General features: G+C 34.3%; 4 protein-coding genes across 9 annotated transcripts; 1 reads left to right on the forward strand and 3 right to left on the reverse strand.

Moving 5' to 3' along the window:
* Positions 1,184–4,995, forward strand: LOC104745394 (T-complex protein 1 subunit eta-like). Of its 6 annotated transcripts, XM_010466609.2 has the most exons (12): positions 1,185–1,310; positions 2,003–2,128; positions 2,224–2,426; positions 2,633–2,749; positions 2,856–2,975; positions 3,054–3,146; positions 3,225–3,247; positions 3,464–3,515; positions 3,603–4,022; positions 4,127–4,175; positions 4,329–4,521; positions 4,622–4,995. In XM_010466609.2, exons 3-9 carry the CDS (start codon positions 2,361–2,363, stop codon positions 3,621–3,623), a joined length of 492 nt encoding a protein of 163 aa, XP_010464911.1. In that variant the 5' UTR covers positions 1,185–1,310; positions 2,003–2,128; positions 2,224–2,360; the 3' UTR covers positions 3,624–4,022; positions 4,127–4,175; positions 4,329–4,521; positions 4,622–4,995. The 6 variants fall into 6 exon arrangements, with proteins under 6 accessions (XP_010464909.1, XP_010464910.1, XP_010464908.1 ...); XM_010466607.2 differs by lacking the exon at positions 3,225–3,247 and having other exon boundaries at positions 1,184–1,310; positions 4,300–4,521; XM_010466608.2 differs by lacking the exon at positions 3,225–3,247 and having other exon boundaries at positions 1,184–1,310; positions 4,304–4,521.
* Positions 7,826–8,891, reverse strand: LOC104745393 (NDR1/HIN1-Like protein 3-like). Its single transcript, XM_010466605.2, has one exon. It carries the CDS (start codon positions 8,726–8,728, stop codon positions 7,979–7,981), a length of 750 nt encoding a protein of 249 aa, XP_010464907.1. The 5' UTR covers positions 8,729–8,891; the 3' UTR covers positions 7,826–7,978.
* On the reverse strand, positions 12,570–13,550 carry LOC104745392 (NDR1/HIN1-like protein 12). The gene has a single exon (XM_010466604.2). The coding sequence runs from the start codon at positions 13,441–13,443 to the stop codon at positions 12,808–12,810; it is 636 nt and encodes a 211-aa protein (XP_010464906.1). The 5' UTR covers positions 13,444–13,550; the 3' UTR covers positions 12,570–12,807.
* On the reverse strand, positions 14,582–18,118 carry LOC104745391 (digalactosyldiacylglycerol synthase 1, chloroplastic). Its single transcript, XM_010466603.2, has 7 exons — positions 17,334–18,118; positions 17,161–17,193; positions 16,880–16,967; positions 16,182–16,663; positions 15,816–16,082; positions 15,365–15,714; positions 14,582–15,280 (listed from the first exon to the last, which is right to left on the reverse strand). The coding sequence occupies exons 1-7, from the start codon at positions 18,021–18,023 to the stop codon at positions 14,770–14,772; spliced, it is 2,421 nt and encodes an 806-aa protein (XP_010464905.1). The 5' UTR covers positions 18,024–18,118; the 3' UTR covers positions 14,582–14,769.

The following is an 18,382-nucleotide window of genomic DNA, read 5'->3' on the forward strand; positions in this document are numbered from 1 at the left end:
ACCCGAAGATGAATCTAGAGTTTGACTTTGAATGCTCAGAAATATATATGAATGATCAACCAGATCTAAACCACAAGAACATAATAATAATAAAAAAAAGAAGATATTATATCTACAAATTTGCAATATATAGATTAGTTTCTACAAATGAAATGAAGTATAATCGAATTAGCAAACCTACTTCTTTTAGTTAAACTAATCTATTTCTTGACAACAAACGATGTGATGGTAATAATACTAACTTTTCTTTTCTCAACTTTGACTTTGCTTTCTACCAAACATTGGCTTTTCTACAAAACGTTTCCAAAGCCGAAGAAAAAGGGCATCACAAAGTAGTTAAAAGTGTTTTATGCACCGTTTGGATTGGCTTTTAGTGCGATAACACACAAAACGCAATTTGTTGTTATCCCATTTAGAAATCCTAATTCTACCCAGCGTTCACTTTAATAAGCTTAGCCATTGTTCTAACTTGTAAAATTGATTATAAAGCTAGTGCATTTTGATTCGCTTTTCGTAGAGAAAAATGAGTAAAGAACTAAGAACACAAAATATATCTTCCAACTCCTCCAAGACCACCACATAAAAATTCATTAATCCATATGAACTAATCAAAGAAAACACAATATTTCTAAAGCCAAAAACTAGAGAGAGAGAGAGAGAAAAAAAAAGAGACTATTATGAATCCAATAAAGAAATCATAAAACTAGGAGAGTTGACTAAGAGAAGTCAAAGTCACACTGCACTGGCTGAAACTTAAACCCTCCGGTCGAGTTAGAGGACAAATGGTAAGTCGTAAAAAACCGGTTTAGTAAAGACAAATGGTAAGTCGTAAAAGAAGAAAGAAGGGAAGGGATATTGATGATGATCGAGGAGAAACGTATTATATATATATATATTGCTAAGGTTAACATATGTGCATGAGTTTCAAGTGACCTAGTTTAGCAGGTCGAGACAAAAAGGGCCGTGCATTCTTGTCTGGACTACTCTCAATCTCAGAATTTTCGGTTGAGTATCGGTTTAACTATGTAAACCGATCGATTGCCATATATCTAAAAAAACTAAACTCTGTAGTAGGAGATATTTTGTAATTTTAAGAATATAGAGGTTAATTTAGTGGTAATAAGAATAGTATAGGGGTTAAGTTTGCAATTTCCCGTTCGATGTTCTTTTGGGGGATGGTGGGTTTTTGATTTGTAGACAAAACGATGTCTCGGTGATTGAAACTACGGGATCGTTGTCTCTCTCTGCTTCTTCCTTCAATCCGATTTTGGACAACCTTTTTTACTCAGACAGAAGATTTCATTTCTCTGGTGAGCTTCTTGCTTTCTCCAACTCTATTCAGCAAACCAAAATTCATCGAATCCTGGAACGAATTCTTACTTGGGATTTCTACTAATGTTAGTATGCTTTGAATTTCATGTGTCTGTTGGATTCTGATAAGAGAATAGATTTTGAATCCTCTGCGGTCAGTTATTGATTTGAGTGATGAGCTGCTATAACCTTAGTTCTCAAAATTCCACTGTAATTGTTTCAGTCGATGTTAGTACTTGAACCGTTCTTCGTTTCGACTCCAATTCCTAAACAAACTCAGTTTGTTAAGCTACTTACTCATTGTGACTTGAGCCAATTGATACTTATGAGTGTGCCAAAATTCCAAACCGAAGGCAGCTTTTTGTCTGTCTCTGCAGTTACATAAATTCCACTAGTGTTGGCTTCGAGGATTGTCTGAACGTAGTTAATCAATCTTTGAAGGGTGTTGGACTTTTTGGAACTATTTATTTTGGTTGGATAGAATTATATTCGGTTTGCTTCTTGCTTTGGTATTCGCTTTGAACTTAGTTTTATGTAGGGCTAGTGTTTTGTTGTCTAGTTTAATAAGTACTGAAGTCGTCTAGCAGTATATTAAGTTTGCTACAAAATTGTATCTCTTTCCTTTATTTATTTATGGTTTTGTTTTTCTGACACATACATATACTCTGAATGTTCTGTTGTTTGGTTATAGGTGGGTGATGGGACAACTACTGTTGTTCTTCTTGCAGCAGAGTTTTTGAAAGAGGCTAAGCCATTTATTGAGGATGGTGTTCACGCTCAGAATTTAATCAGGAGTTACCGCACGGCTTGCACTTTGGTTTGTATTTTTCTTTTCGTTAGTACAGTTACAAGTCTTTTTTTAATTGTTGGATCTTTTAACACCTTAAAAATCACTACTCTTTATTGATGTAGGCAATTGAGAAGGTTAAAGCACTCGCTGTTAGCATTGAGGGGAAGAGTGTAGAGGAAAAGAAAGGTTTGTTGGCTAAATACGCTGCTACTAATCTTTCATCTAAGCTTATTGGTGGGAAAAGGAGTTATTTGCTACTATGGTTGTTGATGCTGTAATGGCTATTGGGAACGACGACAGGCTAAATCTGATTGGGATCAAGAAGGTAAACACATTTTTGTTTTTTCTTTCTACAAATCTGTTGCGTCTCTTTCATTCTTTTTCATTATGGGAATGTTTTAAACTGGCTTTGCATATTATGTCAATTAATGTTTTTGTGATATTGTTCACTACGGTACCTTGCAATTTGGTGTTTCATTTTCGTATCACTCAAGGGTGCTTGACTGTGTTTTACTTGGCATTTTGTTGCAGTATTTTGCGGATTGTGATATATTCTGTGCTGGTCGTGTGGCAGAAGAAGATCTTAACCGTGTGGCTGCTGCAGCTGGAGGAACAGTTCAGACAAGTGTTAACAACATAATAGATGAGGCCCGTGAAAATGATTTTCTTTGCTTGCTATTGGATAGGCTTACTAGCGTTCAGTGACTTGTTGATTTCATTCATCTGAATCAGAGGTTGTTTTTAATTTATGCAGGTTCTTGGAACTTGTGAGGTTTTTGAGGAGAAACAAGTTGGTGGGGAGAGGTTTAACATATTCAGTGGTTGCCCTTCAGGCCGTACAGCAACTATTGTCCTCCGTGGTGGAACTGATCAGGTATACAGCAGATATGAAAGCTTCATGAATAAAAACTAATCAGCATAAATGGGAATTCCTTTGAAACATTAATGGCAGTTAGTCGAAGAAGCTGAGCGGAGTTTACATGATGCGATTATGAGAAGGGTTGTGAAGAACTCAACTGTTGTTCCTGGAGGTGGAGCTATAGATGTAAGTGTCCTCCATTCACCGTGGTTCAGTTTTTAATGTTTTGCATGTAGGGTTGAATCATTCCTCCTGGCTTTATAGATGGAGATAACCAAGTATCTGAGGTAGCATTCTAGAACAATTGCTGGGAAGTCACAGCTATTGATCCTTTTCTATTATACAGATAAACCTTTAAAGCTCCTTCGTGTGTTATCTACATCTTTTTTTAGTCTAATGTTTTCTCTGTGTTCAATAGTAAGGACCATTTTGCATTCTTTTTAATGGATGAAACAGAATTTTTATGGATTATATAAAATTAACTGTCTGTTTTTTTAATTCAGCACAGTCAATGGTTCACTGGTTGTTCCTTTTCCATATGTACTGGTTGTTTTGGTAAGGTGTTTAGTTTCTCTCTTCTGTTTTGATGTTTATTCACCCTGGTATCTAATAATTTCCTTCATCTTCATTTCCTCTTGGCAGTCCTTGCTCCCTCTAGTGTAAAGTTACCACGGCAAAAGGGAACACAAGTGGATAGTCTCTGCGTCAAGTAAACACTATAGAAAGTAATATGGATGATACCAGTTCAAGGACTGATGGCGATACAGATCACAGAGATCTGGGGGTTTAGCTCGTAATCTGGCTCTAATCTTTTTATTATTGTATTTTCTCGAAAATGTCAGTCGTGGGAGGCTTGCACCGGGTTCCCTTGGTAAAACTTGGGACAATCTACCGGGTAGAGCCAAATCCACAGGACAAATCATTTGTTTATGTTCACCAAACGTCAAAATTTTGAATGACATAGTAATTCCTGATATTAATTGCCGTCTGAGAGAGGGCAAATGATGCTTGCTGCTGCGTCTGATTCCAGTGACCAATCAACGGATATGTTGGATGAAAAAGGTGATAAATTCTTCTCTGTTGATGAACAAGTATCTGTTTGTATTGCGCATATTCGTAATCTTTTTTGTTTCCTTATATATTTTGATCCATATACCCTTCGGTAGGCTTGCTCAAAATCGTGAGGTAACAAGAAAAAGCAGATTGGGGAAGAAGGTATATATTGCATCTGTTCTTGTTTTGATATTTCTTATATATTCCTCTTACTTCCTTGCAACATCTCTAGAAGAATGTCTATTTTGCCATTACCTTAAAACATGTTATTGTTTCCTCCATTGAGGAAGAAGGCATATGTTGTATGTTCTGCAGCTGGAGAATAGTCGATTAAAGAAGACTCAACTTGAGCAAGAGCTGTAAAGAGCAAGACAAAAGAGACTTGGTTTGATTCTGATTAAGTAACTCTTTATAAATAAGATAAAAGAGACTTCAGCCGAGGCCTAATATGTCAGTTCAACTAATAAGGAATAGTTAGTCGAGTCTTGGATTAGCTGAAGTCGAGGAGGTAACAGAATTATGGGTCATCGATAGTTTTCTTGGGTAAAGGTGGTAATGCTCTAAAATAAATCCTTGGGTCCTTCTGGTTTGTTCATTGGATTCTGCAGGGGCTTTGGCATTTGATGCTGAACATTCACGGTGGCTTGAAGAAAAGAACGGGCAAATGAATGAGCTGAGATGCAGGTGAGACTGAGCTCCGGACAATTGTAACTCACTATGAAGAGCTTTTCAAGATTAAGAGTAATGCAGCTAAGAATGATGTCTTCCACTTGTTGTTTATCTGGAATGTGGAAAACACCAGCTGAGAGATGTTTCTTGTGGCTTGGCGTGTTCCGCTCAAGAATGATTACCACCATATCGTTTTTTATTCATCAAAAACCATAGTTGTATATGTAAAATATGTAGGAGTGTTTTGAGGAATCTCATATATATAACTTGTCCTTTTATTTGGCCTGAAGCACAAAGATAAATTCTATACAAACCACCATATCAATATGTTGCCAAGGTTTTCAGCTGGATTTTAGAACAGAGGAGAAGACATGTGTTGTGGTCCATCTAAAGTCACCATATTACATAAATTGTTTTGTTTTGTTTTTGGGCGTAGAATCGCAGAGGCTGTTACAGAGGTTGGGAAGGATGCTGTGTCTAATATATCGCATGTGTGTAAGAAGAAAAAAACTGGACTTATTGTAAAAGAGTTTATTCGTCTTGGAAACAACCGAAATTGTAATTAACCCAACTCATTCACAAAACCAAAGGCTGAGAATGGTCGAGTCATCGTCACATGCTAAACAAAGCGTTTCAAAATGGTGATATAACTTTACAATAAAAAGCATATTAGGCCGACGAAGTGGTACGGTAATAATAGTCTCTTTGAGCAAATATATATATTTTTTATAGTATAATTTACATTATATTATACGACTATATTTACTTTAAAATAGATTAAAAAAATAATTTTAAACAACATTTACTTTATTATTAATAAAATCGATTTAGGGGTAAAGGTTTCCCGATTTCACGATTAGAAGAGAATTGAATTGAATTGAGTTTTTTTGGGAATCCTTGGGGTTGGGGTTGGAGAATGGAGAAATGTTGTGATTGCAATTGCAATTGCGCACAAATTATTCAATTACTTAAGATTGAAACTCAATCTCTTAAGGATAGATTGAAGAGCTACGGGCTGACCGAGGCAGCAGCTGAAGCTGGTGGTGATCCTCAGCTGAATCTGGTGACAAGAACCAAGATCCTCCTCTGAAGCCTTCTCTTATTAAAGCTTATGAGTTTTCACTATTGTCACATTTACATTATGACAGTCTTGTTATGATTAATCATTTCTCCGTAAGAAATTTCATGTAATCATTTTACCTAACACATATAATGATAGATCAATTTTACTTTTACGTCTTACATATGATCAGTTTTACTTCTTCCAAATATCAATCAAATATTAAATATGCTATCAAATTATTCATGGATTAAAGAACTTAAGAAAATTACATTAATTTTTTATTTTGATTATCTTAATTTTCTTATATTATGATAATCACTAATTTTAATGCATCAAACTTTGTACACTTTAATCACTTTTCTTATAAATTTCTTTTTTACTATATGATTATAATAAATAATAATTGCAATTAAACTGCAAATATTTTTCTTATTAATTGCACATATTTTCCTATTGAAATTAGTAACTTAATAGATAAATTTCCTATTATAGTTAGTGATATAATAGATTACTTTTGGTTTTATATATTTTCAAAAATATTAACTTTAATCCTTTTATTTTTAGGATTTTTTATGTTTTTCCTATAATTATTAAATAAAATTTCTTTTCATACATGTCAAAATATTATCGATATACATCCTTAGGGCCTTGGTTAATTAGATAATGGAGATCAAATGTTGTGATTGTAGTTGCGATTGTGCTTAGATTATTACGAACTGGCTAACCTTGGCTCCATCCACTAAATTTCTCATAATGTAGCCAAGGTCAGCCAGTTCGCACGTATTGTGCTTAAATTATTACGAATGAAGTTAGCCAGTTCGCACGGACGTCCCAAAGTATCCGAGCTGGCTAACCTTGGCTTTGTCCACTAAATTTCTCATAAAAACACAGTGTAATATCTGTCTTTGACTCGATTTCAGCCCATCAACCACTGAAGGTATGGATCTTAGAAATTCCGCATTGAAATACATAATAAGTTATTGCTTGATGAAATCACCAAATGTTATTTGATGTTCCTTCGGATCAATATACCTGCCAGGCTGAACGATATAAGAGACATCAGCATATGCATATAAACAAGCAAAGATAGCAGATAATTAAATGATAACTCAATCTTTCATACCACATAACTTTTAATCCACTTTATCTGTTTATCACCAAATAATTTTGATTTACCGAACGCAGTGTCGAAATCCGCTTCATCAAGATCATATTTTTCGCAAACAAGATATTTTTTATATTCATAAACATTAGAAAAGTACTCTTTTCCCTCCACAGACGAATTTGTACCCAACCCCTGGAAAGATATATGAACAATTAGTATGAAATATTAAAAAGTGCTCTCTAAATGGTAACAAAGAGGAGGTGGTTGATTAAATCAACCCGTTGCTCGCTTGCATTATAATCTAGTCTTTTAATACTCCAGAGTTGAATCTAGAGTTTGACTTTGAATTCTCAGTAATATATATGAATGATCAACCAGATCTAAACCACAAGAACAAAACCAAAAAAAAAGAAGAAGATATTATCTACACATTTGCAATATATAGATTAGTTTCTACAAATGAAATGAAGTATAATCGAATTAGCAAACCTGCTTTTTTAGTTAACCTAGTCTATTTCTTGACAACAAACGATGTGATGGTAATGATACTAACTTTTCTTTTCTTTCTACAAAAGCCAAAGAAAAAGGGCTAAGAAAGTAAAAGTGTTTTATGCACCGTTTGGATTGGCTTTTAGTGCGATACACACAAAACGCAATTTGTTGTTATCCCATTTAGAAATCCTAATTCTATCCAGCGTTCACTTTAATAAGCTTAGTAGCTTACCCATTGTTCTAACTTGTAAAACCGATTATATAGCTAGTGCATTTAGATTCGCTTTTCGTAGAGAAAAAAAAAAAGAGCAAGAACTAAGAACCAATTCGATGTATGATCATACTATACGTAAACCAAACACCCAAACACTAAAATTCGCAACGTCAGATATTTTTGGTTTTGCAATTCTTTAATTTGTGGTTGAAATGTGATGTTAACGCATACAAATTCATACCCTAAAATCTTATTTTAATCTATTCACATAAAAGTTAAAGCCATATGGAATATATATATCTTCGAAGTTCCAACTCCAACATAAATCCAATATCCATATGAATTAATCAAAGAAAACACAATAATTCTAATGCCAAAAACTATAAATCCAATAAAGAAATCATAAAACTAGGAGAGTTTGACTAAGACAAGTCAAGCTCACACTGCACTGGCTGAAACTTAAACCCTCCGGTCGAGTTAGAGGAACCACCAAGAAGAGGAATCTTAAGATCATCACACTTCATCTTCGGTTTAAGCTTCCACGATTTAACAAACCAAAACTTAAACCTAACACTAAGCCTCAACTTAGCACCAATCCGATAAATCCCAGATTTCTCATCTTCCTTCAGATCCGACCTCGCTCCGTCTCCAAGCACCACCAGATTCTGTCCTTCCATTTTAGCTCCGATCACCGTCGTGTTCTTATGCCCCTGATAAAACGACGACGCGTTCACAGATCCAAACCTCTGGTCTCCGTAGTATCCAGAAATCGAGATCTCATCGTAGTAAACCCCGACTCGTTGGTTAGGGTTACGGATTGTGAAATTGAGATCGAGATTGTAATGTAGATTGTTGTTTGGATCGAGGCTGAATTGGTTCAGGTTAGCGTCGGAGACGTAGAATTTGACGGCGTTTGGACGGAAGATGAGCCAGAGGATAAGAGCGGCGAGTCCGAGGATTACGCTTACAGCTATGAGGATGTTGCAGATCAGGCTTAGGATACATGAACAACAGCAGCGTAGACAGCTTCCGATGCAGCTTCCGATGCAGCTGAAGCAACAGCATCCGATTCCTGGCGAGTCGTATGAACGGCGGTGAGATTTGGGTGGTGGAGGTGGAGGAATCGATGGGCCGTAGTAGGCGCCGTTTAGGTATGGTTGTTTGGACCCCATAAGTGTTCGACGATTTGCCAGAGAGAGAATCTCAGAATACCAATGGTTCGGTTTAGTGAAGATGAAGATGAAGAGGTTAATATATATATATATATAGAAAAGAGATAATTGTGTGATTTAATTCAAATCAAAGATTTTAATTAATGTAACGCGGTTTTGTTTTTTAATTTAGGAAATGAATTTTTGTGTATATTTTTTTGTCAATTATTAAGAAAGTTTTAATTATGACCATATTTGCAAATTTTGTTAAAGTTATTGATTACAACTTAAGACTGGGTTATTTCTTGACCAATGGTTTAGTTTTTTGAAAAGAAAGAAAAAAAGTGCCGTTATAAGCTGTTGCATGGTTTGATAGGGTTTTGAATGTGGTCAAGGAGCTTTTTCAGCAATCGAGAAGCAATTCAAATCTTATTAAAGTTCTAACTAATTTTTAAAACTAGCTAGCCACTTTTTTTATAGACTATTAAATATTTTCAATATGAGGCTTTTTATTTGATGTAGTTCTTCCATGCAAATGACTCAAGGTTTAAGCAGACGTTTTTTTTTTCTCTAGAAAGTTTTGTTTCTTAATTCTCAATTAGTCAATTCTCACTAAAATGTGATTTAAGTAATATGATATCCCAAATTGTAGAAGCCTTGTCGTTCTAATTTCTATGATGTTTGGTTTACAGCTCAAGACTCTAGATCATAACAGACCCTAACGAATAATAATTAGGCCCAACATAAATAGGCTTAAGCCCAATAGTCATGAATCCACAAACTCAATTGTTCGTAGATGAGATCATTATTTATTCACATTTTAAAATTAGTTGTTTTGATATTAAAAAATGTATTAAAATTTGGAGATAGATCCATTTAATCCAATATTGCTTAATTCTAAACAGTAAGCACACAATTGATCAAGTAGTAATCCAAAAATCCCGATGTTGTAAATCATTTTGGAGTCAGGTAGAATAAGCCCAATTTCTCTAAAATTAGATAATGTCATAACTATATACTTTTAAAGGAGCTTAGTAATTATAATTAATATAATAAAATATAATTATATACTTTTAAAGGAGTTTAGTAACAAATTGAATAAATTAATTATTTAATAGTTTATATTACATAAATATTCTTTGAAATAAGTAATTTTCAAAACTTGTACAGAAATTATAAAAAAAATCCTTCAATTATGGTTTTATAGATTTCTTAGTTCCTTCAATAGCTTTATCACTGTCCAACAAATGCAAGAAAACTTACCTATTATTTATTATATTATTTAGATTCATTGTGAAAATAAATATTATTTGAGATGATTAATCGAAAACTAAAGACGTTTTTCCGAGATGATTGATAAAGTCCATATAAAAAATGATTCAATTATACCAGTATAAGTGAGACCAAAACCTAACTTATATATATTTACAATTCATAATAATTTGATTTTAATAAACTAATATAAACATATTATAAATATATATATACATATATATATATATATATATATGTTAATTAACTATATACTGATAAATGATATATGATTAGAATGATATGAATAAGTGAATAGAAATTAAAAAATAATTACATAATAATTTCATATGAATTATTTATCTTAAAATTAATAAAATAATAAACGCGAAATAGAAAATATGCGACATATATTAAGGATGACAAGTAGAATTGAAAATAAAATTATACATCTTGATGTTCATAATATAGGAATAATATATATGTAGTACTAATATCCCTAAAAAAAATTAAGAACAATTTAGATGATAGAAAACTTAAATATTTCAATCATATTTTTTAAAAAAAATATCACATATATATATATATCATATATTACATATATATATATCATACATACATGTTGAACTTCTTATAAACATAATAGCATATGCTACACACATGTTGAACTCTTACATAAAGTATATAAGAATTAAAAAATGCAATAATTAATTATTAATATATTTTATTATTTATTCTATTTTAATTGTCATTAATCATTCATTAGAATGCTATAAATACTATGGAGGTGGAGGTGAAAAAAATAACATAAACACAAATAAATAATTGTAATTAATTAAAATTTAGTGCCTTAAAATGTGGATATGATTAGAAATATGAGAGTTACAAAATATTTTATAGAATATGTAAGTTAATAAAATATGTGAGAGAATTCATAAAATAAATTTATTGTGAATAAAGAACTGATTTTTTTTGTTTGAATATAAAATTTGAAATTACTATTAATATAAATATATGACAGGAGCTTCAAGCTAATCAAATTGTAATAATTATACATTTTGTTCTCTCTTAGAAAGGAATATGTATTTAGCTATTTCTCTATAAATATTTATATATTTTATATATTAAAAGAAATTTTAGTTTATTATAATTAGAGTGAAATTACAAAAGAAATTAATAATCATATTATGTGAATTATTTCTATTAAAGTGAAGAAATAAAACAGAAAATTATTATTGGAAACTATGGTTAAAAAATAAAAGAAAAATTGAACAACTTATAATTTATTACTTAATTGAAGTTGTTTTTTACAGATGCTAACTCTTTAGGTGATAGATGTCAAATTTTAGAAGAAAGTTTTAAAATAAACTTTATATTAAAATATACTTTAGTTTATTATAATTAGAATAAAATTACAAAATAAATGAATAATCATATTATTTGAATTATTTTTATTAAAGTGAACAAATTAAACAGAAAATTATTATTGGAAATTACTATTTAAAAGTAGAATAAAAATTAAACATTTTATAATATATTTTACAGATAATAACTCTTTAGGTGATAGGTGTCAAGTTCTGAAATAAAATTTTAGAATGATCTCTTTTTAGTTATATGAGATTATACTATGAGTTTGGCAGAGTCTTACTCGGACGTTCTAGTGCCTGTGTGTAACAGCCCACATAGCACGTTCATAACCACTTTATTTTTATTTTTTGTTTTATCAAAGAAAATCCAAGGGTTAGGTTTCTTAAACTTTATTTGGGATATAGAACGTTTTGTGTCTATGATCATGTGATTGAAATCCAACGTGATATTTATTGGTGACTGACTTTTCCGTCAACGGTTCTTATATTATTTTTTCTCCCAACACTTCAATAATACTAAGTTTTAAAGGACCATATATTCCTCTTTCATTTGTCAATTTAAGGGACCATGTTTGAGATCACAATGTATGAAAATGCAAATTAGCAAGAGATAAGTCTTCTCCCCTGCGTCACATAATCTCTAGAGTCATTAGAGCCAAGTATAGATACTAATTATTTAGTAGTAACTAGCATAAAAATGCAAATTAAAACTAGGGCACTATTCTTGCAAGTTGTACTTGTAACAGCGAATACCGGATTCTCATATATTTTCATTTCAAGATCCAAGAATATTCACGGTGTAACCCCTAAGTAACGTTACGTGTTAACTTTATTTGAATGTAGCAAAACTTTAGGGGAATGGGCTTTTGTAATGTGCAAGAAAACCATATTTTAAGCCAGACACCAATAGATGAAAATAATCTATACATAATCCATAAATATGATTAAATATGACTAAAAAAAATCCAATCCACATAAATTTATTGTTTGTGGGATATTGTACAAATATATAAAAGTCTTTATATGAAGAATGCATGGATCTCTATTTAATTTCAGAAAAAAAGATGGAGACAAATGGACAATGACACCATCACACAACGTCCACAAAACATTAACGACTCTAATCTATTCAACTAAAATTTAATCTCCATCGCCGTCCAACTTTACCATTACACAAAAGAGAATCATATCAAAAGTTTACAAACAAAAGTAGATTTGACAGGATCAGAAGAAGATGCATCAAAATCAGTAAAAATATACTTTAAAACAAACTCACTAAAATAGAATTTAACATTCAACTATAATAAAAGTACTAATCCGATCCATATTGAAATTCTTAAAACTCGTTACAAGAAACAACATCACGAATCTGTAAATATTTGCTATTCGTATAAGCAAAATGTACAATTCACATGGTAATTAAGGAAAGACAAATTATTTAACGTAGACTTTGGTTACCTTTTTTTTTTCTCCGTCGCCGTTTTAGACACTAACACTACAACTAGAGGTAAACGTATACTTAACGGCGTTGTTTCCGACAATAACTCCGGCAGCTTTATTATTGAAGTCTATATAAGCTGGACACTTCACATAAAGATGATACTTGCCGGTAATAAAAGTACCAACCTTCCACCTCACTCTACCGTCAGCACGAATGATCAACATAACGGAACCGTTATCTTGATCTTGGTCAAGACCAAGGCCGTTAAAAGGAGCGACGGGAACGGAGGTTCCGTAGACAAACGGCGACCAGATGTTGACTTCTTTGTGTCCTTGATACGTGGAAGGGATCGATGTTCGGAAAGTGATCTGTTGGTTTCGGTAAGTAGCGTAGACGTCAAGGCGGTCGTAGTAGATACCGATCTTGTCGTTAGTGTTCCGGGAAGAGAGAGTGATTTGTAAGTTAGAGGTGAGGAGGTTCGGTGGATTTCCGGAGACGTTGAAAGCGTAGACGGTTGCGTCTTGGAGGAGGAAACGTGGCTTTGAAGGTTGGAGAATTGCCCAAACGAGGAGGATCGTGAGGAAGATTATGAAGAGGAAAAAGATTATAGACCATATTATTCGCCGGATAAGTTTCCGGCGAGAGTGGCTGTGGGAACCACAGTCTTTGGAGGTCATGGTGGTGAGTTTATTTTTTTCTCCGACGGTGGGTGGTGGTGGGGGGAGCAAGTGGAGAAGTTGTTAAGAGATAATTTTATTTTTGGTTGCTCTAAAATAATGGTGCTAATTATATGTAGGATTTATAGGAACGTGATAGGGGAATAAAGGTAGTCTTACATTAAACCAAAAATAATAATTCTCCCTAGTGATAACGGTATTTTAATATATTTTTTATTTTCTTTTTCCAAAACAATACAAGATATTTGAAAACAATATGTACTAACCTTATAACATCAAATTTGTATTGTGATATGTTGAATGTTAAAAGGATTTTTTATTATTATTTATAATTGAATATATATATTTTGTTCTACATTTCTAGAAATGTTGAAAAATATGAATACATGATTTGATATGGTCGGTGCAAGTTTCTCTTTAGAAAGGTGACTTTATGTGTGATCGAAGAAACTTTCATCGGCTCCACTCCAAACCATAGTAAGAAATTCAGCTTAGTTAGTTTAACTTTCAGTTTCCCGATTTAAAAACCGACACTTAAAACCTAAAAACAAACAAATATATATCTACTATAATAAAGGTTATGTTAAAATCAAAACATGGAACTCGGATTTGTTCCATCCCTCGATATTATTCATTCACTATCGAACTTATGAAATTCTTTTCATGATCAATTTTTAAAAAATCTACAATATTTGATGCAAAGTGAAAAACTCATGGATACAGACAGCTTTTTGGAGCCATCATATGGGTAAATGAATTCTCACTACCAATTATGAGTCCAATTTGGTGATAAGAAATTATACCCCAATCTAACTTTTGTAATATATTTTAATGATCATATATCGGCTATACCATGTGTAGGATTAATAATTGATAGAGATTAAAAGAAAGTTCAATTTATCCACGTATTCTCCCACGTAGAAAAGACGACGTAAGTGACCTAACACTAGTTGCCAAAGCAGAAACCACCACCACTTTTCCCATCATTTTCCTTGTCCTTTTACGTTGATTAATATGTAACTTTGGGGAGAAAGTATTATTAGTCGAGGGCATATATAATTTCTATATTGATTCGTTTTTTCGTGTTAATAGTGTTCTTTACATGATCTTTGGAGTAAGAAATGGGAAATAGCTTGGATCCGTGAACAAAAGTTTTTTTTTCTTAATATATATATCATCAAAATACGCTTCGTATTCTACAAAAAGACATCTATCTACCCTTTCTATTAACAAACGACCTTCAACAACTATAGAAAGTAGCAATAATAATAAGGAAAACAATAAACGAGTGGATGCTTAACAAGTCAAAAGCTGTGAGGGAAAAATCTACCAGCCGTAGATTGGTTTGTGAGCTTGAGGTGGAACAAGATTCAGATCCTTGCAATGTTGCTTATCATAGTCTTTTGTGCTTGGTGTTGCTCCGGTGCATACTCTCAAGAAATCGTTCCCTGTTAGAACATAGTGTGTGAATGCCAATCCTCCATCGACCATCTCGTTAAAGCTTGGAACAGATCTTGATTTCTGCATCCTCCGTCCTCCATCTCCCTCATTTAAGATCTTATCGAGATCTGAATACTCCATGAACCTCTGTGTTGCTGCTTCCCAAGAGAGATTGTACATTTGCTCTGGAGTGAGAGGTAATGGCTCTTTCGTCATTGCTTCATTCACTTTGGCCACAAAGTCTTCGGATGTTTTGTAAGTTAAGCAGTTCGGGAATGATCTGAAGAACTCGTTTGAAGGATGATCAGCACAGACAACAAACTTCCCCATGGCTAGAGCTTCTGCGGTTGCTGTGCATAGAACATCGCTGATACTAGGGTTTATGAACACTTTGTACCTTCATTTAGACGAGAGGGGAAAACAATCAGAGAGAGAAACATTAAACATTTTTCAAAAGCACCCGCATATTTTCAGAGCTTACTTGTGAAGAGAATCATCTGCGTGGTCCCTTCCTTTGAGGAAATTGAGATTCAAGTCGTGTTTCTTTGCTGCACGTTGGACCTCGACTGAATCTTCACCGTTCCCATAGACATCTAGATTGAAGCTCCCAAGTTCGCTCTTGTGCTTAGCCATAAGATCTATTAGTTCTCTGTATCCTTTAGCCCACACCATTTTTCCTAAGAAATATGCACCCTTTGAGAAGGCTTGTTCTCCACGGGATCTCTCTTCAGCAACTTTCTCCCCAATCATAAGGAACTTGGGATTTACACCATGGACATTGCATACAACAGACTTTGGTAAATCTTGTGTTGCCGCAGAGAGGCGAAGAACCTTTCAGGAGTGGAAAACATTATGTATTAGCTTGTGTACTATTTTTAAAGAGGGTTCAAGCAACAGTACAAAGGTTCAAAGAGAGATACTAGATGATTCACCTTGTCGCAGTACGCTCGTGTGACCCAGTTGTTTACATGGTTCACAAAAAATGCTTGAAGAGCTCCATTCTTCTCCCTCTTAATGTACTCTAAGTAGTTTGTGTGGACAATTCCAACAACATGGTTGAATTTATCGGTCCAACGCTTGCCATGATAATACCAGTTGAGATGTTCAGGTTCTTCAAGTATAGCAATGTCAGCATCTTTTGACGGTATAAATTGAGAAGTGTCACCAGCAGGAAATATGCTCCGCCTATCTTTTGAGAACTACAAGAAACCAGAAAGCTCAGTTACTCTCAAGATATAATTGAAAAGCATATTGGCAGTCATAGAAACAAAGTATAGAATCCAAAATGATCAACATACCTTTCCTGGGTAAAAGGAGATTTTAAAATCAGCCTTGAAACCAATCCTTTCCTCCAACCATTTACGTATATAACTCTCTTGTTCTTCAGGTGAACTGAAGGTAAGATTGTTTGGATAGACTAGTTCTTGATCAGATTCGCAGAGCCAAGGAACCACGAGCGTAACACTCTGTTTTGCAGATTTTGCTAAATATGCCGCTCTGAATAGGGGATTTACAGCTGTTCCGGTCATCCACGGAAGACTTGCCGTTGTAACAATGGCCACATGCCTTTTGTTTTCTGATGTTTCAGGCTTCAAAAAATCAGTCCAAAACCCACCATCATAATGATGTCCTGTGCTCTGAAGAACACTGGCTATCCTCGTATCCAAATCAACTCCATGGTTATCATTTTCAATTAAATCGGATGCTTGGGCAGATGGGAGGTGCCAAAGGTGTTGGCTCTTGCATTTGCAAAGGCTTTCTACTATTCGGTCGCACGTATCTGTAAGACAAAATAATGGAACATAATCAGGGACTTAGTTTCTCATGTAAGTACTAAACTGTGCGATAATTTAAAACCATTAACCTACACATCTGGAAATTGTCAAGTCTATGGCAGATGTCATCTGAGTGATATGTTTCCATAACCATCCACAACTCAGTACGTACAACAGATAAAAAAAGAGTAAGCATCATGAAGAGAAAAATGCAATCTTACCCTTCCTTACACCAATCTGATCAAGAAAAGGTTCAGATTGTCTAACCAAACATGCCAAAAGTTCAGGTACATCCAATGGAGGGACATCCTGCACCAAACATTAAAGTATGCCACGTTAAACTCCCAATATAACACTATACCAAGGTCTACCTAAATTATATGTTATAACAAGAAGAACCCAGCAGGTTAACATGTTCTTGTAAAGAAAATTAAGAAAACAACTTGAGTAAACAATCTAAAACATTATGGAATTGATAGAGCTCCAACTTCCAAATACCAACCTTTGCCTCATCAGTTTCTTTGTAAATTGATTTCTGCAAAATAGAACAAAAGAGAAAGCGCCAATTAGATAAGTTGCCATATACCATAAGAAACTACAAGAGAAGGATTTCACCATCTGAGTAGAATTAATCAAGAAATTGAAATAGGTTCCCTGAAAGCTGGAAGAACTTACAAAGCTAGTTTTGAGCTTCTCTACAAATTCGCTGTTCTTGAATCCACTCAATAATTCCGATGAGCTTCGTTTCTCAAACTCTTTCAACCTAGTCTTCAAAGACCTAATCGGTTCCCAATCACCAAAACTAGCTTCCCCCTCCTCTCTCTCAGCCTCCGCGAAAAACTCCGTAAACCTAACCCTATCCCTATTACGCCGTTTCCTCATCCTACCAATCTCTAAAACTCCCTGACGCTCATCCAATTCCATCTCAGAAACAATCGCCTTCTTAATCGCCGATAGATCGATCCCAAGCTTCGCCCTAGCTGGTCCCCACCTCTCCATAACCTTACGGCTAATCTCCGGAGCCGAATAAACCCTACGAAACTCCGAAATCTTCGGCTGAAGCTTCTTCATGATACCAATTTCACTCGCCGATGGTGATACGACGACGGGAAACGCAGACCTCGCCGAGTTATTTAAGAAATTCTCGATCTCTCTGTCGAAGCTCGACGCTAGATTCTTAACGGAGTTAGCTCTGTCTCTCATCAGCTGCAAATCCGCATCAGCTGAGTCCCATACCTCTCTCCACCCTTTCGACAGAAACGATAACGCGTTCGTCGAAGATAGCGTCATCGAAAGAGACGTAGACGTCGATGTTCCGGTCGTCATTGATGTAGACGACGGAGGAATTAGAGTCTCCTTAACCATGAATTTAGGGTTTTATCGTTTCGTCACGACGATTTCGTGAGTGTATATGCTTAAGGTTTGTTGAGAGAATTGGGGGAAGAAGAAGAAGAAGAAGAAGAAGAGAAACGGACGGCTGAGATTAATTTGGTTATTATTCTGAAAGAGATTGAACACGTGGAAAATAAACAAGTCGGACGATAGGAGCTTTTTTGTGAAGCTTGAGTCCCTTGACCCGTGACTGACGTGGCATGAGTCTTATTCGTTGATGACATGGCGTGTTGTGAATGGTTGACGAGATTATCCGATTTGTGTCGGATTGTTTACGCAGGAATATGCTGGAACCGAAGAATCTGGTCCTACGAGGCATATGGGCAATGACA

The sequence above is a fragment of the Camelina sativa genome, chromosome 15, assembly GCF_000633955.1.
Source record: "Camelina sativa cultivar DH55 chromosome 15, Cs, whole genome shotgun sequence".
Lineage (NCBI taxonomy): Eukaryota > Viridiplantae > Streptophyta > Magnoliopsida > Brassicales > Brassicaceae > Camelina > Camelina sativa.